At 41.9% G+C, this 24903-nt stretch overlaps 1 protein-coding gene across 8 annotated transcripts in view; it reads right to left on the minus strand.

Moving 5' to 3' along the window:
- Window positions 1-24903, minus strand: part of LOC149198157 (uncharacterized) — a 488351-nt gene that overhangs the window by 447437 nt on the left and 16011 nt on the right. For all 8 annotated transcript variants that reach the window (XM_089406139.1, XM_089406136.1, XM_089406138.1 and 5 more), the window contains exons 4-5: window positions 14403-14525; window positions 1439-1608 (exon numbers count right to left, since the gene is read on the minus strand). In XM_089406139.1, coding sequence (XP_089262265.1) covers window positions 1439-1608; window positions 14403-14525 — 293 coding nt within the window. The remainder of the gene's footprint in view (window positions 1-1438; window positions 1609-14402; window positions 14526-24903) is intronic.

Below are 24903 nucleotides of genomic sequence, written 5' to 3' on the forward strand. Positions count from 1 at the left end.
AGAGGATCTCAGTGACTAATTACTTGATGACTTTTAGATGATTCATGATATACAGTTATTATATTTTTTGTTGATATTTTGACTCTTGAGAGTTGAGACTCGGACAGGACTCAAAATTCAGGTGTTGATTCACTATTTTGATATGTGATGTAGCATTAGATTTCATATACATATTATATATTAGCTTTCTTTACATGTTTATGTGGAAATGCATTTATTTGATGTTGTGGATACTCTAGATGTTAAAAAAAATAAAAAAATAAAAATGAATAATTTTGTGTTTTTTTAATTTTGCCGACTTTTTGCCGACTTTTTCAAAAAACTCCCGACTTTGACGAGTTTTTCAACTTTTTGACCCTTGCCGAATTAATCCCGACTTCAACTTTTTCCACATTTGTTTAAAGCAGAGAAATTGAATTGCATCTTTGTCTGCTACTGCACTCTGTGTTGGACTGTGGATCTGTCTCTTCTCAGCATCAAGGGTTTTCTCTCTTTGCAGATGATGAAAAAATCGGCTTTCCAATCAAGGACAAAACATATATAAGTTCACCATCACTTCATTTGGGAGAAAGAATGTTCAGAACAGCGAAATTTTATTATTGTATTGTTCTTCATTGGACCAGTTAGTTGACATATTTATCAATCATCTGTCAAGAAACAAATTTGTAAAATTCCATGAAAAGCTTGATGTAAAAAGTTACTGAATTGGTTATAAAGGGGAAATGATAGAATAATGACAAATGTTAACGTACTTTTGCAACTAAATTTAGTGTTATGCAGCAGGATAGTTATAAAGTTAATGTGTCTTTAGACTAGTAAATAAAGCATATGTCAGTTAAATGAGTTGAATAGATATTAAGGCATGCTAATGTACTTTTCGGAGTTATGTCATTATCTCAAAAGCAACATACATAAAGTCATCTTCTATGATGAAATTATTAACTTGCATTGTGCACAATTTTCTCTCTTATTTTAATCTCTTTGCTCAACGGAATCAACATGCAGTGGTAGCAAATTTTACACTCATTATGACCAAAAAAGTAAAGAATTGAACTTGTATCAAAAAAAATTATGTATCTTAATTTTGCAGTTTAATCTAGATTCTAAAGTACCCTCTTTATTGAATGTTAAACTCTTAGGAATGTGTGCAATACAATCATGTTTGTTTTCAAAGATCCTGTAATCATTTTTGTTTTCTATGCATCCAGAAATTGCGACTTCACTTGGAAAGAAAAGGGGCAAAAGAACAAAACTTCAGCTGTAAAAATTATTCGTTGTCCTCCTCTAAATGCTAAGGAACTTCACATCCATTTTCTTCTTATCAAATACGCAGCATTAACCCAAAACTGCAACTTTAATAACCCTTGTATATGATGATACTAACTAGCAACATAATCCATACCTAAAGGTGCAAAACCAGCAAACATCATATCTGTACCTCTTCGAGACATGGAAATATTGATGATTTAAACAGTAGAAACAAAGTCTCCCTTACACCCTTGTCAGCATCACTAATACGAGGGCTCAGTTTCTCAATTATTGCAAGTTTATGCAACTTTATTTCTTTCGGATGCCGTATAAACAAATCTTTTATTCCAGACAATGCATCTGCAATACAAAAAAAACAGTAAGACATCTAAAGCTCTTGTAAAAGTCTTCATGCTTAGCATGAAATCATGCCCTAAAAAGATACCCTTCTCACTTTACATTTTAAATTATTAAAAAGCTACAAGATATTCCATGACAATAAAAATCTAACTAATTGCATTGAAAGTGAAGACCATACAAAAATAAGAACGGAAAATGCAAAAATGTTAACTATTCAAACGACCAGAATTAATTTTCAAAATTGGCAGCATATAGCAAATGAAAGAAATGAAAACAGAATTACTACAGAGAATTGTTGAAATTTGTAAGTCTGACACATTAGAAATCCCTACTGCGTTATCTGGTTTATTATCTCCTACTTGTTCTTTCTATTAACAAGTTATTTATAAATATAAATACCGAAATAAACACAAATGCAGCCTTAACTCATATACAGATCAGCAACTGAAATAACTGAGACAATCACACAAGGGACACCGTTATTTTTGGACAATCGTCCCCGGAAAAACCCAATGCGGGAAAACCGGTGCAACAGATATGAGGGTTTTATTATTATGCAGTTTTCTGAATACAACTAGGGTGCCAAAAATGGCTCACCCTTCAAAGAATTTCCTTGGTAGAAGTACCTCTCCTCGGAGACAGATATTCCGGCTGATCAGCAACCAGATGATTGATCCCATAGCAACTTCAACAGTTCTTTAGCTGGACAACGAAAGCTGCTCCAAGCTTCTCTCTGGAACTCTGTCACGCTTGAAGGACTGCATCACCCTCTTTTGCTCTGCATCTGCCTCTTAGCTCTCAATCTGCCCCACAAAAGTACCTCAGCGCTGCCTCTTCAGCCCAGCGTCAGCTCTACTAGCCTTCGTTGCTTCTGCGTCATCCTCTTGGCCCTCTACATCACCTGCGTTGGCCTCCTCAGCCTCTGCGTCAGCCTTCCAAGTCCTTGCGCTGTCTCTCCGACACTTTCTCTGCCTCTCTGATATGTATTCTCGGCCTTCTGTCGAACTGCCCCTCACTACAACAAATCACTAACTCAATTCTCTCAGCAAGGCTTGACCCAGAAAATCGTATTCTTGATCAACTTGGCATGTCTCCCACTGACCCTCAAGCCTCCTCTTATACTTTTCATGTTGACGATTCAACAGCCAAGATTAAGTCTATAATCAACGGCTAAGATTAGATTTGGGTTGATCCTCGTCATTTAGAACTTTCTCACCCATCTTATATTAATACACATTAATATTTTAATTTTCCTAAGTTTAGACTTAGGGACTCATTAAAAACATTAATTATTTTAATATCTCTCCATCCGAGTGGAATTTCCGCAAACGATTTCTAGGTCTTGGAGATCTTATGTGCCTTAGCCTCTCCACCAATTTCCATGGCTAGAGCACATCTAATGCTACCACAAATCAACACTCCCTTTTAGTGAGGAATGTGCTTTAGTCTAAGTTGCAAGAAATGTTGCTTAGGGGTCTGTTTCTGGCCGGAAACGAAACGGAAACGAAGAAACTCGTACCGTATGGCCTAGAAACTCAATTCCGGCCATACTGGCCCATTTCAAGCCAGGGAAATGTGGCCATTACGGCTGGAAATGAGTTTCCAAGCCGTACGACAGAGTTTCCAGTTAACACTTGACGTTTTCTTTTATTTTATTTTTTATTTTTTATTTTTTCACTTCTAATTTTTTATTGGGTGAGTAAAATATCTTCTGGATGCTTCTAGATGCCTCTCTCAAGTTATAAAAAAAGAGGATTTTTTTAAGTGGGGCAGCCTAATGTTCAAGCCTATGGCCCTAGTGTTGATATGCAGTTCATGGTAATGTTAAATTCTTAAAGTAAAAGTGACATTCTCCTTTATCTTTCATTTTCATCCTTTTACTTAAATTTTTAACATTACCATGAAATGACTCAGGATGTTTGAGAGTGGTTTCGCCCTCATTGGATTTCATATGGAGAAAGTAGAATTTTAAATTTCACTCAAAATCCAGCAAACTTGTCTGTTTTTCAGGATTTCAGGATTGGGGGGATTGCAATGTTTCCATTGGATTTTGTCATGTACTAGGGTATGGAACTTGTATTTAATCAAGAGAACCAAACCCTCTATGCAGGGGAGACTCCCAATAATCAAGAGCACCTAGGGTACTAGGGTATGGAACTTGTATTTAATCAAGAGCACTAAGGTCGTTCGACTATGTAGGAGGAGACTCCCAATCAAGCACGAGACAAGAAATTAGAAATTTCTCGTGGTTGATTTTGGATATTGCTATTTTCATTATGTGATCATTCATGAGTAAATGTGATGTAAATTTAGAGACTTATAGTTTATGCATTGACAATTGACAATTTAATCATAATGTAATAAATTAGAATGTATCATGTATGCTTTATTATTGCACATATTTCTTAAATGTCCTAATATATATATATATATATATATATATATATATATATATATATATTGTGTTTCCCCATTTCCAAAATTTGGGGGGGCCACGTTTCGTACCCGTTCCCATTTCGGAAACTCGTACTCGTTTCCCCGTATCGTGCAACTTAGGCTTTAGTAATGCTCCATCACTGAAACATCACACTGATCCTTCGCACCGGTACCTGTGCTGATGCTTGGCCTGCTGCCTCACATCCCCTGCATTGCTTCTCCCTATACTGCTGCCCATGACACTGCCACTACCACTGCTACATCTATACTGTAGCTCCCTCTCAACATGTTGCCCATGCTGCCCCTAGCACTGCCACTGCTAACTACTGCACTGCAACTCAATTACCGAGAAGTAGGTAACTGACTTCCCCCAAATACTGACATCCCAGTCAGTCTGGAAGCCTCGTGATGCTGAAGCTACCTCTGCTACTAACCCGTGCTCCCTCTGCTGCCACTGCGCTGCTGCAAACACCTCTGTGCCTCTTGCACTGCTACAACCTCTACTGCGCTACTACAGACTTCTGCACTCTAGCTTTGCCTTGTTGCACTCCTTCACACTTTGCTCCACCCGACATCTGTCATCATGCTATTGTCGTCAAGGGCTCTCGTAGCCGGATGTGAACCAAGAGTTTGGGCACCTCAAGGATCCTGCCCCTAGTATGTAGTCGTCCTGACTACAACTTGATGTCTCCTCACCTCTTCTCTAGAGGTGCATGAGCACTCATGGCACAGTTGTCATCAGTCTCGACCTCTTTCTCCGCCTTAGCTGGAGTTGCCTTTGAATCAGAAGTCTCTCCCTTGTTTTTCTTCCTGGGACACTGGGATGCATAATGTCCTAGCTCCCCACAATGGAAGCACTTAACCTTGGAGATGTCCTTCTTCTTCCTCTTCCCTTGTTGTCCCGCAGATGCTAGAGTCGCATCCTCCTCCTCCTCTTTCTTGATTCGACCTCCCTTGCCACTACTCCTCGCCTTGGTCATCCTCCTGATCTCTTCCTGGCAAATGGCTGCCCACATTTCTTCCCAACCAGGAAGAGTAGCCCTGCCCAAAATACTTTGGACAAATGTCTCCCACTCCTCGGAGACTGCATTCAGGGCAGTCCTGACCATAAATTCTGGATCCGGTGTAGACCCCACGGAAGTAAGTTGGTCGCAAATCTCCTGCAACCTAAGAAGGAATGGATCTATCTTCTCTCCCTTCTGCATCTGATATGACCGCAACTGATTCTCCAATAGCATCTTCCGCTGCACAGAAGAGCCTTGGTATAAGGTGGTCAGGGTGTCCCACATCTCCTTTGTTATGTTCTTCTTAGCAATATGTGGTATGACATGACCTTTGACCCCGTCTAGGATCATGCACTTCGCCCTCGCCATTGCATCCTCATACTTCTTGTTCTTAGATGGGTCAACTGGGATAGCCACGGTTTTCAAGGCATAGTCCTTGATGCGATGATCCAGGACTGCCAAGATCCTGGCCTTCCAAATGACAAATTTGGAAGCCCCGTCCAGCTTGCCCTGATCCCTCAATCCATTCACTGCCATTTCAGCTCCTCTTCTGGACTCCCTCTGAATCTCGATTCCCCTATTGGAAATCTCCCTCGAAGTCCTGATTTCCCTCTTGGAAATCCTCTAGCCAGCTGTCAAATCACTCCTTTCCAATTTTCCTTACAACTGCAACTCAGATCTGGATTCCTTGGCTAGAAATCCGTTGAGGTAGTGATTCCCTCTACCTTAGCTCTGTCCCCTTGGACAATGTTTTGTATCAACAGAAACAGCATCCCACCAGCTCCTTAACTCACAATCTGCCCACAGCTCCCCAAGCCCCGGCAACTGAAGAAACTGAGCCCTTCAGGCTCTGCGCAATCCCGACAAAGGTTGAATCTGCTCCTCCTGGCCACAACGTTGATCCTTCCTGGCTGAGAAAGATGACCGGGCACTGCGTAGGTCTGATCTGCCCCCCTTTGCCTCTGTGTTGACCCTCCTCCTAGCTCGAAATGCTGACGCAGGCTCTTTGTGAGCCTTTGCGTCACCCTTTAAGCACTGCGTCACCTCTCCTCTTGCCGCTTCTACTTGGAATAGCGTTGTCTCTCGGGACAGCTGCTAGAGCCTTCAGTCCTCCTATGATCTACAATGCTCTGATACCATGTTGAAATTTCTAAGTCTGATACATTAGAAATCCCTACTACATTATCTGGTTTATTATCTCCTACTTGTTCTTTCTATTAACAAGTTATTTATATAAGTATGGGGGTTTACGCAGTGCATTATATTAGATATCATTTTGGGATTCAACTGCGTTAAGTAAGTCATTCACGTATGACCATTTCCATGAGAGGTAGTCGTAACTGACTAATTTCTCATGATTTTTGAATAGTTCACTTAGCACTCATTGCATCGGTGATGCTCAAGTTATTTATAAATATAAATACTGGAATAAACACAAATGCAGCCTTAACTCATATACATATTAGCGACTGAAATAACTGAGACAATCGCACAAGGGACATCGTTATTTTTAGACAATTGTCCCCAGAAAAACCCAATGCGAGAAACCGGTGCAACAAATATGAGGATTTATTATTATGCAATTTTCTGATATAACTAGGGTTCCAGAAATGGCTCACCCTTCAGAGAATTTCCTTGGCAGAAGTACCTCTCCTCAGAGATAGATATTCCGGCTAATCAGCAATCGGATGATTGATCCCACAGCAACTTCGACAACTCCTTAGCTGGACACTGAAAGCTGCTCCAAGCCTCTCTCTGGAACTGCGTCACCCTCTTCAGCTCTGCATCTGCCTCTCAGCTCTCAGTCTGCCCCACGAAAGTACCTCAGCGCTGCCTCTTCAACCTAGCGTCAGCTCTACTAGCCTCTACTGCTTCTGTGTCAGCCTCTTGGCCCTTTAAGTCCCCTGCGTTGGCCTCCTCAGCCTCTGCATCAGTCCTGGCTGCCTCTGTGTCAGCGTTCCAGGGCTTTGTGCTATCTCTGCGGCACTTTCTTTGCCACTTTGATATGTTTTCTCGGCCTTCTGTCGAACTGCCCCTCGCTGCGACAGATCACTAACTCGATTCTCTCAACAAACCCTACCCCAGAAAATCGAATTTTTGATCAACTTGGTGTGTCTCCAACTGACCCTCAAGCCTCCTCTTATACTTTTCCTGTTGACGATTCAACGACCGAGATTAATTCACTAATCAACGGCTAAGATTAGATTTGGCTTGATCCTCATCATTTAGAACTTTCTCGCCTATCTTATATTAATACACATTAATATTTAATTTTCCTAAGTTTAGACTTAGGGTTTCATTAAAAATATTAATTATTTTAATATCTCTCCATCCGGGTGGAATTTCCCCAAACTATTTCTGGGTCTTGGAGATCTTATGTGCCATAGCCTCTCCACCAATTTTCATCGCTAGAGCACATCCAATGCTACCACAAATCAACAAGAATTCTATGTCTTGGTAAAAAAACTAGAAGACAACATCCACAACTAAAGTCACAAATAGTGAAAAGAATCTAATGAAAATCAACTCTCAAGCTGTTGAAGTAAAATTCAATATAAAATAAGGATGATAAACATTTAAAGTAGAATATTCTCAAATGTGTTAAAAAAAAGCCTTAGAAAATTCTATCCAGAATAAGATCCAACTACCTCGAAGATTTATGTTTACCACATGGTTTCTTTGGGGGAAGCAGGGAGGGAAGAGAAGACTTTGTTTTTGTGACACGTGTACTTTTCCAAGGGAAGCTGAAATCCTTAGTATGTTTGAACTGTAAACTTAGTAGTTGTGTTGGCAACTACATGAATCATCGGGGCCATGAATGATAATGTGCCTTCACATATTCTTGTCCATCATCACATATGAACTAAGTCACCTGACACGTGGATTCGAGATTCCACGGATACGGGGATTCAAGTGTCGGATACGGACACATTGACCCCCCAGAACAGGACACGTTCGGATATGTTATATATTATTTAAAAAAAAACTATATATATATATATATATATATATATATATATATATATATATATATTTAAAATATATATATATCGAAAATTAGATATTTCTTACACAAATTCTCATTCAATAGTTGTGCCTTAGCCCATCAAGGGCACAACACATCGAGACTCATGTCGAGTTGTTCACAACTCCGATTGTGAACAACTCTTAGCTGCCCACTGCTGCTCCTCAACTACTCAAGGACTTCAGCCCACAATAGTCTTCTTACATTGCTCCAATGAAAACTAACATAAGGTACGGAGGGCTGCCATCTATCACTACAAGATGTCCATATCCCACAATGAACATGGGCTATGAGGACTGCCCATCTTCTATTGTAGATGTCCTTCTCCACACAAGTGTAGGGCTACTCACATTGGTCCTAGTTGATCAGACCCTTGAGCTTAACAACTGCCACTCTAGCAGCGACTTTTGTCCATCAAAGTGCTACACACCAAGCTCCAACTTGGGCACTACCATGTTGTCCTCCAACATACCATAAATGCCCAATCCACTATCCACACTTGGTCCACCCTCATGCTTCCCTCCAACAGACCATGAGTGACCAATGCTTGTTGTAGCATCTACTCTTGGTTAGGGCATCCAACACCTAGGAAACCCTTCCTCCTAGCTGCTAACAGACTTCACCAATCAGTCCTCTTCTTGGACACCCATCCACCTAAAAACACATCAATACAATACATACCTAACCCTGCGCAACTTCTGCATCACCCTAGTGCAATCTGTTGCACGCTTAGCCTACACTCGCCCCTCGCATTGCCTACACTCGTGTTGCATGCACTCACATTGCCCGCAATCGAGCTACCCGCACTCGCATTGTATTTCAAAGATGAGACTTGATGTGATGCTCCTTGGATGTGTCAAATGACTCTCCTCCACCTTATATTTATCCACAATACAAGGGCTCCATCAAATCACGTGTGGGCTTGACAACTTGTCACAAGGCCTCTAAACGCCTAGCCGACCTTGACCAAACCATACATTAACTTCAAAAATTAATATCTCAACTTCTACAACTCGGATTTCGATGATTTTCGTTGCGTCCAATTTGTCTCAGCGTCTTCTATCATCTCCATCCATCACATGTAGAAATCTCCTCACGGTTTTGGCCCAACAACTATGGGTGCAAAACCCCAGGCTTGGGTTTTGTTGTCGCGCGGATTGACACGACAACGCTCAGACCAGGGGCTGTCACTCTGATCCCCGGCCTCTCCGTTTAAGCCTGTCTCCTGAGGCTAAGGGGGGTAGACCCTACGAGGTGAAGGAGACCAACTATCGACTAGTTGGGCGGAGACACGATATGGCAAACACTAAGATAATTTGATTTAGCAGACCAGTGCCTTTAAAGCGATTACTTGTTAGATGATATAAAATGTAAAACCATGAACAACAATCACTTACGATCAAATAGCCTGAACAACGCTTGAAAATTCAGTAAACCACAAAAATCAAGGAAACTCAATAACAATATCAGGCAATTAGGAGAAAGATAACACAGCTATAGACCACCAATTGTTAACCAGATACCACGTCAAGATAATCGTTCAGGTAAAGCATTCATTCCGCATCAATAACCTTAAATCTCAGCATAAAAAAATTTCCCAAATCACTGAACTTTGACCAAAAGAATTTCCACCAAATTTTCAGGCAAAAGATTTCAAGCTAAATTTCCAGCTGAATGTCAATCTCTTTTTTTTTTTTTTATTTGATTTTTATATTTATAAAATAAAAGGCTTTAAATCCTAACAAAAAAAAAATCTAAACTAAAAAATTAAAATTTAAAATCTAAACAAAACTAAATATTAAAGTCTAAACTATAAACAATTTTAACGAAATCTAAAAAAAAACTTTAAACTAAAAAATGACCTACGTCTATATCTAAAAATGCATATACGCTATCGTAACCACGCCCAATTTATGAAAAAACGACTAAATGCAGGTTTGGACTGTAAGACGGAGTGCGACCCCAGCAAAAATGACGACAGGTAAAAAATTGAAGGGCAATCGCTTCACGTCTGAGGCACGATACGAAGACCGACTCCAAACTAACGCTCACCAAAGAAAAACGAGGAAAGGGTATGACAGTCAGACTCAATGCGCAGAATCGAAGGCGAGAAAAACGAAGGAAGCTTTGTGTGACAGGTTTCGAAGGCGAGACGAGGGTAAGTGTAACCAGGCGTTTGAAGGGGTGAGCTGTGCGCAAATGGAACCCAGCTACTGCGCTCGACTCTTCTTTTTGATGCTATTAAAAAACGGCTCAGCAAATCGTAAGGAAAACGAAACTAAGACGAGAACTGACAATGCGTAATGGCATAAACCAAAACTCAATGCGATTTCGGCTCAGCTTAAAATGGATTCCTACGGCACTTCTTGGTTTCAAATGCAAACGTATTAAGCAAAGGCCAAACGACTGAGACACACAAACGCTGGAGCGTAAATCCTGGTTTGAAATTATACTATGGAATCGAAAACTCACAATTACGCTTCAAAGAGTTACGCAGACCAGTGAGCAGTGCATACTTTTCAAAGGGATTATTATTATTATTTTTATTTTTTTTTAAAATGGCGTGAAAGGAAATGTGTAGCACGAGATTTCTCAATGGCAGCGATGGACAGAAGGGTACTCACCTGAAACGCAAAATTTTCACCTGTTGCTGCTCTTGCGCGAGAACGAGTGGGCCTTGTCTCAGTCACTGATGAATGGAAATCGATTTCAAAGATGACCTTGCCTTGGTTGCCTTGGTTCGCAGATATCTCATCCAGATTTTGACGATATTGCTGGTGCTAAATGCGTTTCGAAAAACACGACCCACAGATCCCTGCTTCTGAGAACTTGAAAAAAAAAATTTCTAGATTTGATGTACCTGTAACCTGCAAAACTGAAAACGGAATTTGGCGGACATACACAAACTTTTGCAGTAAAACCCTTGCAAATTTGCCCAAAATCACAAAAATTACAGCTCTGGACAGCTAGATTTGACAATAATTGCAGTAATACTTTTGAAATATCAGAAAATTTGAACTTTACTGTGAGCAGAAAGAAAATTTCTCAATGTAAATCATGAAATAAACTTTAAAAAAACAATTAACCCAGGGCACAATCAGCTGGGCTCTGCACAGAACAGCCTGTGGGAGTCGGCTGGTTCAGCCCAGAACTTCCCCAGACGCCCACAAATACCCTGCACCTAAAGGTTTCCTGCACACCTCAAGCAAACATCAGCAAAGAGGGCAAGAAATGCTGCTAGAATTCAAGGAATAATGGAGATACCTGCCATTATTCCAGAAACCCTACAACATTCAAACCCTAACACGTGAGCAAGATACCTGTACTCACAATGCTCTGACAAAAAACCAGCTATTTTAACTGCTGAAAACTGAAATATGCAGAAAAGCAAACATCTCACAGCAATTCCAGAGAGTAACACCAGCCAGTTTGAACCCCAAAGTCTTCTTTATTAATCAGAAATCAGCTTACAAGAGAGCTTTCAGTACAGACTCACAGATCAGATCCTTTGAAATGACCCCCTAAGACCCTATATAAAGGAAATGATCCTAACGGCTAGTTCGAGTGATCCATGTAGAAATGATCTCGATCGTTGATGAGGATCAAGACATCTCTTGATCTCATCCGTCGATTTATTAACTTAAAATATTATTATTTTATTAGTTAGGGTTTTTGCTTCATTTTTTAATTTTTTATTATTTTATTATTTTTATTCATTTTTTTAATTTTTTAAATCATTTTAAAATGGATCACTGAACTAAGCCTTCGGAAACATCACCTAGGACCTAGGACTTAGGACTCATGAGGGGATTTAAAACATTTCTCGACCCTCAGGACACATTACATCATGACTTTTACAAAATTACATCTTAAGGGACAAACCCATTTAATACAGACCCTCACAAAACACCCAGCTCTGCGACACAACGATAATCTAGCAGATCAACACACTAGGATTCTCCTAAAGTTCTAATGACAAAATCAATCCCAGCTTTGGGGTCAGGTTTGAAGGAAAACTCTGCCGATCCGTGGATCGGTGAGACAAAAAACCTTCCGGGACGTAGATTATCATCAGAAAGTTAGGTCCACCTAGGCAAATTACATACATGACTTCATGTCTGCTAAGATTATTTACAGTTAATACATGCAGACTGGGTTTACAATCAAAAAAGATCAAACTGCTGATGATGGCAGGATGGCACGGACATGCTGATCAGGTGTTGCTTCTTTCTGTCAAGAAAAACGGGGTGCACTGCATGGGTAGTTGACCAGTAGGGGTCAACAGGTTTCAAGCCCACAAGTCACTTTTGTGGCGCTCCAACCTCCAATCCTCGAACCCTAGGGCTTGGAGTACCTCCCAAGCTACCAAAATCAACAGCAATGTTATGAATAAAAAAAAAATAATGATAATTATGATAATGATTAATTAATTAGTGATTAGTATAGAAGAGGCATGTCTCTAAGGACATGACCAATCATTAAAGGGTACCTACCTAGGTATATATACTAGACCCTCGGTTGTAATCATCTCATATCTTTTAAACATTTATATATAAATATTACTATCTTATAAAGGATATTTACATATATCAGATATTATGAGTATTCTATTGCATTTATGAACTTTATTCGCAACACTAATCATGGCTTATAGCATCATTTGATCATTTATTATCATTTATTGTAATACTAGGGAATGATTAAGGATGACCTAGTCAAAACTGTACATGTAGTATCATTAACCCCTCTTAAGGGTAATGTGGTACTTGAGTTAAGTATAAATACACCATGACTCTCATTTGTACACATGGTTGCAGGGAAGCGCCCCCCCTCGAATCGCTCCCGAAGCGCGCTTCAAGCGAGAGCGACCGGGGAAAGCTCTTCGGCAAAAAAAGAATTCGCTCCCTAGCTTTTTCACAATTTTTTTGTCACAAAGATGTTCCATACACAAAAAAAAAAAAAAAAAAAAAACAAAAACAAAACAAAACAAAAAAAACAAAAAAACAAAACAAAACAAAACAAAGAGTTTTTTAGTAGGGCAGCCTAATATTCAAGCCTATGGCCCTAGTATTGATATGCAATGCATGGTAATGTTAAATTCTTAAAGTAAAAGTGACATTCTCCTTTATCTTTCATTTTCATCATTTTACTTAAATTTTTAACATTAACAATGAAATGACTCAGGATGTTTGAGAGTGGTTCCAACCTCATTTGATTTCATATGGAGAAAGTAGAATTTTAGTTCTCACTCAAAATCCAGCAAACTTATTAGTTTTTCAGGGTTGGGGGGATTGCAATGTTTCCATTGGCTGTTGTCATGTACTAGGGTATGGAACTCGTATTTAATCAAGAGCACCAAACCCTCTATGTACCTTGATTTTAGTGACATTGGTTGTCAAACTCCTCTATCATGACCCTACTAAAAATGTACCCATCACTCAAACAAAATCCTGACTTGACATGCTACATTTTTTCTATCTAATGTTAATTGCTTAGAGGGTGATATTAATGACAAAGATCCCAAGATAGGCAATAATTTTGATGATATGTAGCTATCTATTGTTGCATGATTTTTTTGGATGCTAGAGGCCATCTAGAGCCTATTTGTCAATTATTTTCAGTTCAAAGATGGATTGCACTTGATGCTATTTTGGTTATGTGCAACCTTACATACTATATAAGTGAGAACTTGTAACTTGTGGACATGGTTGATGAAGATTATAACTTCTAGATGATTGATGCTATATGGTTTAATCCATATTTTTATGTTTTTTTATATCTAATTCATCATTCTACATGCTTTTGTTGACATGTATGCATCAAAATATATAAAAATATATAGTATATAAAAATGTGCTCCCAATTCGCTCCGGACCCGGGAGCTTTTGAAAATGTCACTCCCCGCTCCTGCTCCCAAGTAACCTTGTTTGTACATTATCACCTTGTAATCTTTTTTATCTCTCTCATAAAGTATTTTGCCTAAAGGCACCTACATCTTTGGCATTCTTTTGTGATCAGAACTTCTTTTTTTTATGTGCACTTGTGCATCTTGTGTAGTGCACTTGTGCTTGGACATTTTCCCCACTCTAGAGAACTAGCTTTAGTACAACTTTAAAAGTGAGAAGATCTTATGAAGTTTTACACAAGGACATTTTGCCTAGAGAGACCATGAAAAGAAGTACTGAAACTATCAAGAAAGTATTTGTAAACTGATAAGTTCACCAGCAAGCTTCTCCTAGTAAGTCCTACTAAGTTACTGAGCTCAAATGTAAAGAACTGATCTAACCATAACAACTGCAAAACATTAGATTGTGTGGTCAACTAGATACCTTTGCGAACACTAGTATTATGATGAGTAGTCTGCATAAGAAGCTCTTTCAAGGTTTGCTGCTTCCTGTTGACAGCCAAGCCTTCTTTCTCTACAGTCAAGCTCTGCTCAGGTAGAATAATAGCTGCCCACAAAAGTAAATCATCAAAAATTGGAAACTTGCATGCTGACATGTAATTTTGTCCAGTATTGCTGTCTAAGTAGACATCATGCATTGCAATTGTTATTAAGGTACTAGAAATAAATTTAATCAAACTGCCAGAATACATCCAAGGAGGATAAATGCCTCAGAACCCAACTTAGATTTGACAGATCTAAATTTAAATAAGCCATAATAGCTGCATCCAAGTTCACACAAAGAATCTACAAAAGCTTCACCACATAAGCATAATGATGATGAGAAAACATGTGAAATTTGGAGGAGGAAAGAGAATATTTTCATAATCAAATTTACTTTCTCTAAAAGACGAAAAATGCTCTTGTACTTAGGACCACCAACCTAGCAACCTGACTACCAGGTGCGGCATCACCTCACCAAAAGGAAAAATATGCATCAACTAGGACCTTTAGGCTTTCTAGTTCCAGTAACTAGCTTTGGCTCAAGGGTCTTTGCATAAACAATGTATTGCTGAATTTAACTAGTAGTAAAGATGGAGATAATGCCTCTTCATGCTTTTGGTGAACTTTACATATGATCTGCAATATGGTGAACTGTCTGATCATCTGGTTCATCTATCATTATATAAACCAAGTCAAACCTGGAAAAAATCAAGGAGGGTAGTGCTACATTGTACTTCAGTGGCTTTGAAGTATCATGAAACCTGCCACTAGGATTTGCAGCTGCTAATATAGAGGTACAGCCATTGAGAGTCATCTGAATGGCATATTTTGTAATGTTTATTGTCTGTTGCTCCTTTTTTCAGAAATGGTTAATGATATAATTTAATAAAATGCCGCATAAAGACAGCAGAGATATAGATGCTTTCAATATGCTTTGATACAAAATTTGACTGATACAGTCTTCCCTCCTCATACAAAAATAGAATTGAAGGGGACTAAGCTTCCTTAAGAAACAACTAGTTTAGATCCTTACAAAGCAAAGCATCTAACAGAATTCAAGTGTTACAGTTTTAAGTCTAGATTCACCAGAAGCTGATTTCCTTTGGACCATTCTTGTTTCATCTGCTCTTGCTCCTGATTCAACTGCCATTGATTGACTGTGCCCTCTTCAACCAGAACATAAGAACCTTTGGAAGACTGTCTCTGAACAGTGGAAGCAGTGGCCAAATTTTCAATTTTGCATTTCAAAGTATTGTTTTCATTTTTCAGACTAGAAAACTCTGTTCTATAAGTTGTCAAGGAACTAAAGATGAAGCTCATTTCTTGGTCCTATGCTTGGTTCTGGATGACTTGAAGATGCCTCAGCTGCTCCAATTCTGCCCTGTGCCTTGTTACCGATCCAGATACATGGATAACCCAAGGAGAAAAAAAGTCTCCTATGTTTCAGTTTGCCAGCCTGCAGCCCTACCATGATCCACAGATAGCCAGCCTCAAATGCCTCTGATCCATGATCTGGTCAGTATTCAGTGTTCACTGATCCAACTTACTCATTCGATGAAGGTGGATCATCTATTGTCAAGTATTATAACCATGTTTGCACTCAAGTGCTTTCATTTAATGTCTAAGGCATTCTAGTATGGATCACAGCTTGAAATTGGATTATAGACTGCTACTAGTTGTGCACTTGTTCTCCTACTTCACCTTGGTGGTTACCATGTGTCCCTTGTCCCTAGACCAGTGTGGCGTTCCTTAGGGTTTATTGCCACAAAATCTAGCAGGTCTTGTAGAGGGGTACCCTACAAGGCAAGCACTAGACCAAGTGACAACAATAAGGTAGTGGCCCACTGTCACCACAGCCACTACCCCCTGCTCTTTATGGATTTTCATCAATGGGAGGAGTCCCCATATATAGGTCACCTATAAGAGGTATTCTAAGCTTAGAGAGTTAAGGTGACACAATAGGCTTCTAAAGGATGACTCGAACAAAAAGGAGGCAATTTGCATCCTTAGATAAGGCAATCTAGGGCATGCTAGGGCTAGGGCTTGAGTAATAGTGTGTAAAATGGAATGGCCTGAGGTCAAGGTACCAAGAAAGGTTTTGAACAATGTATGCTAGCAAAACAATGGCACACGAAACCTTCAAGAAGCCCTCGAGTTGAAGCTTGACCAAATTAGGGTTTCTCCTAGAGCAAAATAGTTAGGGCAAGATAATTATGGAGAAAAATGAAGAGATTAGCCACCAAGGGGAATGATTTTGAGGCAACCAATCCTACACTTGATGTTGAAGCCTTCCAAACCCTAAAATTCCTCGTCTAGCCAATTTTGCTCCAAGCCCTATTTGAGTGGGCTTATCCTTGAAAGGGCCGAAAATAGAGAGATAGGAGAGAAAATCAATATATGGATAAGAGAAGGTTGATCACCTAATAGGCAAGGCCAGTGCCTAGTCCTTGGGTGGATGGATGTTAATTTTAGGTATGTTTTATGCTTAGAGCAATTTATTTCAATTTTCACTGTTAGCTCAATATCTTTTCCAGATTAGCAATCACATCAGCATTAAAGTAAACTACAAATAGAACATAAACATAAATTGCAAAAGACAAGCCAAGACAAGAGGACACAAGATGTGACGCTAGCCAGGGACAAACCCCAATGTGGGGAAACCCTTGATCAATTCTTCTTATATGTTCTTCAATAGTTCAGCAGAAAGAGAGAGAGATAGTATGTTTACAACAGAAGTCAGCACTTTGACTTATCTAGATAAGAGCATAGATCATCTCTAAGAAGATAATACATGAGATCAGTTGAAGACATGCTACTTCAACTGATTCTCCAAGGTGACTCCTTCACCTATTGTTGTGCTGCATTTCGTCATCATGCTGCACCATGCTGCACCCATCATCACTATGTTGCATCTCATCATGCTTCATTAATCATGACTGTACCCATCATTGTACTGCATTATGTGCCATTGTTGCACCATGTTGCCATACTGACCTATGTGTTGGCTGCATCTTGCTTGCTTATTGTCCCTAGCTTGCTTGTTGTCCCTAGCATGCTTGTTGTCCTTTGCATGCTTGTTGTTGCATGCTAGCTGTCCCTTGCATGCTCGCTGTAACATTGCATGCTTGGTGTATTTGCTGCTAAGTACCATACAACTGTCCCAATGTTAGTTAGTTGTCCCTTGCATGCTGCTCTCCTTCGGAGACAGATGCTCTGGCTGTTCTCGCAGTTCCGGTTGTTCCCGGAAGTTCCGGCAGTTCCGGCAATTCTGGCTGTTCCCGATAGTTCCGACAAGTTCGGTTGTTCCCGGCAATTCCGGCTTCTGCCCTCTACGTCAGCTTTCCCGCCTGTTCCGGCAGTTCCCAGTAGTTCTGGCAGTTTTGGCAATCCCAAGAGTTCCCGGCAGTTCCGGCTATTCCTGGCGGTTCCGGCTGTTCCGACAGTTCCGGCTTTTCCCAGCAGTTCCCGGCAGTTCCGGCTTCTGCCCTCTGTATCAGCTTTCCTGGCTATTCCGGCAGTTTCGGCTTCTGCCCTCTGTATCAACTTTCCCAATTGTTCCGGCTGTTCCCAACAGTTCCGACAGTTCCGGCCATTCCGACTATTCCCGGCAATTCCGGCTATTCCAGGTAGTTTCGGCAGTTCCCGACAGTTTCGGCAGTTCTGGCTTTTCCCGGCAGTTCCGTCTTCTGCCCTCTGGATTAGGACAGCGTTATCCCTTAGGATCTCTCCTCCTACTAAAACCCAAAGACAAGTAGAGAGGAAGAGATCCCAAGTGTGTTGAAATGACTTGAAGGCCACCTCTATTTATACTAAAACATTGAGCACAAGTGGGGTTTATTTGGTTGTTGGCCGACCTTGACGTATTGTCCCATAACACATAAATTCATATCTCCATGAATACTTATCGAAATCGGATGATCTTTAAATCAATCCTACACCTCTCGATGAGAGGGATCCAAGAAAAATATCGGCTTCCATTAATAAGATGACCCACATGGAGTTTGGCCCTAGTTGCCAATTTTACCACTCCCTCTCAACTAGGGAGAACTCCATCCGCCGATCCATATGTCCGACTGTACTATCTCTGCCATCAGAGCCCTGCACTGCTCTACTGAGCTCTGCTTTGCTCTGCTCTGCTGAACCATGAAGAAGAAGAATTGATCGAGAATGTCTCATACCATTCTCTACTAACCCGAAGTCAGTTTCATCTGAAGAGAGTGTCACATAACTCTTACTAGCTCGAAGTCAGTTTTATTGATCCCAGATCAATATCACAAGAGAGTGTCTCAAACCACTCATACTGATCCCAGATCAATGGAGGTCATCCTAGCATAGGGAGTACAGTAGATACATCGATGCGTCCATCGATAGTACTACTATGGTCCCTAACTCCATTTCCCTGCTCATTGCTCAGATGAGAGGTACTTCCCATGAGTCCCAGACTGCATGGGTAGGATGCCTCGACAGGAGAACTAATCATCCTGTCCACAGGAGAATGAATCATCCTGCCCCACAGTCACCACGGGAGAACTAATCATCCCGGCCCACAGTAGAACTAATCATCCTGTTTCACAGTTGCCACGAGAGAACTAATCATCCTAGCCCACGGGAGAACTAATCATCCTGTTCCACAGTTGCCACAGGAGAACTAGTTATCCGGGCCCACATGAGAACTAATCATCCTGTTCCACAATTGCCATGGGAGAACTAATCATCCCGGCCCACAGGAGAACTAATCATCCTGTTCCATAGTTGCCACAGGAGAACTAATCATCCTGTTCCACAATTGCCACAGGAGAACTAATCATCCCAAACCATAGGAGAACTAATCATCTAGTAAACTTGTATGTACATCATACATAATCAAGCACTTGTTGAGACGGTATATCCTGTATAGTGATCTTTGATGTGATATTTATGATTTTGTCTTGATTAATGCTCTGAATGTTTAAAAGTTTAACTAACCAATTGTTAAAAGTAAGGAAATACTGATTCATCTCCCTCTCAGTATTTCCAACACTCGTCTAATTATACAAGTGTTATGAGTTCAAATTTCAAAAGACAAAGCCCCTTTACATGCCTAATGTGCTAAGTAACCCACCAATGGTTACAAGCCAACCATGCTATATAGCTTCAAAATTAAATTAAATCCCCCTCCTAAGCCCACGCAAAGTTGACGTCAAGCATGTGTGGAGGCCTAGAGGGGGCAGCGTTGAGGCCTCTTGTGCTTGAAATGTGGGAGAGGGCCTCAAAAATAATGATGAAGAGGGTGATACCCTCCTTATGCTGCAAAACATCTCCAAACCCCTATTTGGGCTTTGCGGGCTCCAAATGGGTCTCATGGGTCTCCAAGCAGCTCAATAATCAAGTCGATGCCCCATCAATGAGGGCTAGAAGATGACACATGCCCTCCCATGTTTCCCTAGGAAAGACATAATCTCCTCTGGGCCTTGGATCAGTGACCAAGTGTCGGGTGCAATGTGTAGCCGACTGAGGCAATGTGGTCCAAGTGCATCATCATCTCAAATAACTGGGGCACGAACAAGCGAATGGTGGTGCTAAAGAAGCCCATGGTGTGGCAATCAATGCTTTGCATGAATGGAGGCCCATGGCTCTCAACGCTCACCCTACAAATGCTAGTGTGATCCTCTTGAGAGCTTGGATCCCGTATAGGGAGGCCAAGTCCAAGATGAAAACCCACCTACAATCCCGTGTAAGATCTAATGCATCTCCTCACCTTCAAATACAATGATCTTGTTGATTTGGGGTAGCATCCGATGTGCTCTAGCCACGAAAATTGGTGGAGAGGCTAAGGCACATGAGATCTCCAATACCCAGAAAGGGTTTGGGCAGATTTTTAACAGTTTAGGAGATATTAAAATAATTAATATTTTTAATGGAGTCCCTAAGTCTAAACTTAGGGAAAATAAAATATTAATGTGAATTAATATAAAATTGTGTTAGAATGGTCCAAAAGTCATGGATCAAGCCAGATCTAATCTTAGCCATTGATTAGGGACTTAATCTCGGTCGTTGATTTGTCAACGAGAAAAGTATAAGAGGAGATTTGAGGGTCACTTGGAGAACACACCAAGGGGCTGGGTTTGCTGAGAAAGTTGAGAGAGTGATCAGAGTTGCAGCGGAGGGGCAATGAATACAGAAGCAGAGAAGCAGAGATAGCACCAGGAGGATCGGCGCAGTAGCGAAAGAGAGGGACGCAAAAGTAGCCAAGGGTTCACGCAAAGCCAGCCACGGCTCACGCAGAGCCAGCCAGGAGCTGCACAGTGCCTCAGAGGGCCAACATGGGTGACGCAGAGGGCCAAAGGACTGACGTGGTGCCCCCAGAGGTTGATGCAGGCCAAGCCAGAGTGACGTTGGACTAACGCTGTGCCAAAGAGAGGCTGACGCAGGGGTTTCGTGGCGCAGATTAGAGCTGTGGAGCTGTCGGAGTGTTTATCCGAGGTTTTAGCCGGAATATCTGTTTTCGAGTAGAGAGGTACTACTGCCAAGATGTTTCTCTGTTGAGTGAGCCAGATTTGGCACCCAGATTGTATTCTGAAACTACTTAATAAATCAAACCCTCAGATCGCTGCACCAATTTTCCCGCATTGGTTTTTCCAGGGACATTAGTCCAAAAACAATGGTGTCACTTGTGTGCTTGTTTCTATTTCCTTCAGTTGATGATTTGTAACGTGTTGAGCATGTACTTGTATTTATTTCCAGTATTTACATGGTAAATAACTTGTTAATTAACAGAACAAGTAGGTAGGAATAAATCAGTAAAGTGCATGAAGGGTTTCTAACGTGTCAGACTTAGAAATTCCAACATGGTGTCAGAGCGTGGTTGCAGATCACAGGAGAACTGAGGACATCAACCGAGCAAGAGCAGCAATAGCAGAAAACAGCTGTCCCGAGTGACAAACGTTGTTCCCAGCAGAGTAGTAGCAAGGAAGGGGCGACGCAGTGCCTGCGTCATCAAGATTGAGCCAAGAAGAGGCTGCGCAAACGCTGAGGGAGGTAAAGACAGGGTCACGCAGAGGCCAAGAGGGCTGACGCAGTTGGCTGAGGAAGCTGATTTGCTGGTGTCGGGATTGCGCAGAACCTAGGAGCTCTAACCTTCAGTTTGTTGGGGTTTAGGAGGCTCAGAGGGAGTCACACCGAGAACTTCCAGGAGGGAAGTAGAGGAGCAGCGAAATGGCACTACACGGAGTAAGAGACCAGGACAGACTGGACGGAGCCTCAAACTTCGTAGTCTGGAAGGCCAGAATCTTATCTGTACTTGACAGAAATCGTGTCAAGCACTTCGCCTTGAAGACGATAGCAGTCCCAGTTGACCCGGCTGATAACGACAGGTACGAGGATGCAATGGCGAGGGCTAAGAGTATCATCCTTGACGAGGTCAAGGATCATATAGTACCACATATTGCCGAGAAGAACACGGCACAGGAGATGTGGGAGGCCCTGACCAAGTTGTATCAGCATACTTCCGTGCAGAGGAAGATGCTACTAGAAAATCAACTGCGATCATACTAGATGCAGAAGGGAGAACAGATCGACCCATTCCTCGGTCGATTGAAGGAGATCCGGGATCAGCTGACTTCCATAGGGGCAACACCAAATCCAGAATTGATGGTGAGAACAGCCCTAAACGCAGTCTCAGAAGACTAGGAGGTGTTTGTCCAGAGCATACTGGGCAAGGCGACCCTTCCAGATTGGGAGGAAATGTGGGTTGCTCTTCGCCAAGAAGAGATCAGAAGGCTGAGCAAGGCGGGAAGCAGCGGCAAGGGGATCAGAATCAAGGAGGAGGAGGAGGAGGATGCTGCCCTAGCATCTGAGGGAAAGCAGGAGAAACGAAAGAAGAAGGACCTCTCCAAGGTCAAATGCTTCCACTGTGGGGAGCTGGGTCATTATGCGACCCAGTGTCCAAGGAAGAAGAGTAAGGGAGAGGCCTCCGAGACCAAGGCAACGCCAGCAAGGGCAGAGAAGGAAGTGGAGACAAACGATGACTGTGCCATGAGTGCACACACACCACTTGAGCGAAAGTGGGGAGACATCGAGCTATAGTCAAGTGGACTACAGGCGATGAGGGGCAGGATCCTCGAAGTACCCAGCCTCTTGGATTAGACATTGCTAAGGGAGCCCCGAAGAGGAGTAGCAGTATTCGCGATGTCAATAGAGACGGATGCGGATGCAGCGATAGAGGGAGCTACTGTGCAGGATTCCCAGGATAACGCGAGGCTAGCAGGCTGCAACAATGCAAGAGGCACGGGAGTGTTGCACGAGTACAGAATGGCATAGAGAGGTGTGCAATGGTGCAAGATGCATGGAGTTGTTGCAACAGCGCAGAGGTATGAGAGGGAGCACTTGTCAATGACAGAGGGAGCTTCAGCATCAGGAGTGTTTCTAGCCTGACGGAGATGTCAAAATTGGAAGATCAGTTACTTACTTCTCAGTAACTGAGTTGCAATGCAGCAGTTAGCAATGGTAGTGCTATAGGCAGCATGATGAGAGGGGTTGTAGTGCAAACGCAGTAGTTGCAGTGGCAGGGCCATGGGCAGCAACACGGATGCAGAGGGAGTTGCAGTACGGATGTAGCAGTGGTAGGGCCATGGGTAGCAGTACAGGATGCAGCAGTGCAGATGATGGGCAGCAGGCCTAGCATCAGCACAGGGACCGATGCCGGATGATTAGGGTGATACTCAGTGAGGAGTTTTGTTAGAGCACAGTCCTCGCTAAGAGGGAGCGTTGATTTGGGGTAGCATCGGATGTGCTCTAGCCACGAAAATTAGTGGAGAGGCTAAGGCACATGAGATCTCCAATACCCAGAAAGAGTTTGGGCAGATTTTAAACAGTTTGGGAGATATTAAAATAATTAATATTTTTAATGGAGTCCCTAAGTCTAAACTTGGGGAAAATAAGATATTAATGTGAATTAATATAAAATTGTGTTAAAATGGTCCAAAAGTCATGGATCAAGCCAGATCTAATCTTAGTCGTTGATTAGGTACTTAATCTCGGTCGTTGATTTGTCAACGAAAAAAGTATAAGAGGAGGCTTGAGGGTCACTTGGAGAACACACCAAGAGATCAAGATTTCGACTTTCTGGGGCTAGGTTTGCTGAGAAAGTTGAGAGAGTGATCAGAGTTGCAGCTGAGGGGCAATGAATACAGAAGCAGAGAGGCAGAGATAGCACTGGGAGGATCAGCGCAGTAGCCGAAGAGAGGGACGTAGAAGCAGCCAAGGGTTCACACAGAGCCAGCCAGGGCTCACGCAGAGGCAGCCAGGAGCTGCACAGTGCCTCAGAGGGCCAGCGTGGGTGACGCAGAGGGCCAGAGGACTGACGTAGTGCCTCCAGAGGCTGACGCAAGCCAAGCCAGAGTGACGTTGGGCTAACACTGGGCCAGAGAGAGGCTGATGTAGTCCCTAGAGGCTGACGTTGGGGTTTCGTGGCGCAAATTAGAGCTGTGGAGCTGCCGGAGTGTTTATCCAGGGTTCAAGTCGGAATATCTGCTTCCGAGTAGAAAGGTACTACTGCCGAAATTTTTCTTTGTTGGGTGAGCCAGATTTGGCACCCAGATTGTATTCTGAAACTACTTAATAAATCAAACCCTCAGATAGCTGCACCGGTTTTCCCGCATTGGTTTTTTCTGGGGACATTAGTCCAAAAACAACAATGTCACTTGTGTGCTTGTTTCTATTTCCTTCAGTTGATGATCTGTAATGTGTTGAGCATGTACTTGTATTTATTTCCAGTATTTACATGGTAAATAACTTGTTAATTAACAGAACAAGTAGGCAGGAATAAATCAGTAAAGTGCATGAAGGGTTTCTAACGTGTCAGACTTAGAAATTCCAAAAGATTCATTAGTGAAATTGAGTGAGTAAGCTTGTTAATCAAAGGAAAAAATGGACACTTCATAGTGGGGGTCCCTTCCAAATTTGGAGCTTTGAACATGTACTTGTGTTACCTTCCTGGGTAGGAATGGTTAGGACCCTATTAGGCGGTTTCAACCTGTAAGGGAATGACATGTCCACGATAGATCCTTTAAGTAGCAGGTGTCATATGGAATAATAGTGGAACGGAGTAGGGGCAAAGGAAAGGCTCCAAGCCACATGCCATGGTACAAGGGTAGCTATGATGAGGGAGCCACACACCTTGGTTGTATGAATGTAGGAGGGAGCAATTGTGGTACATGAATTACCCCAACCTTTGTTTTTCCACCCTTCTTCATTTTCCTTTTGCCTTTTATTGATTTTTCTTCATTTTACTGCTCGGGGCTCAAGGGGATGAGAGCATGATGTGTAAGATATAGCAGTGATTACCCCCTTAAAGTAGGGCAATTCATCGCCCACCAAGGGTTGGGACATTCATGGGTTCCTTAATGATGCAAGGGGCACTCATAGGGGCCCTAGGAACCAGGGTGATGGCCATAATGATAAGG

Source organism: Pinus tabuliformis, chromosome 2_2 (assembly GCF_031772625.1).
Source record: "Pinus tabuliformis cultivar Carrire ecotype Pingquan chromosome 2_2, CPIR1, whole genome shotgun sequence".
Classification (NCBI taxonomy): Eukaryota; Viridiplantae; Streptophyta; class Pinopsida; order Pinales; family Pinaceae; genus Pinus; species Pinus tabuliformis.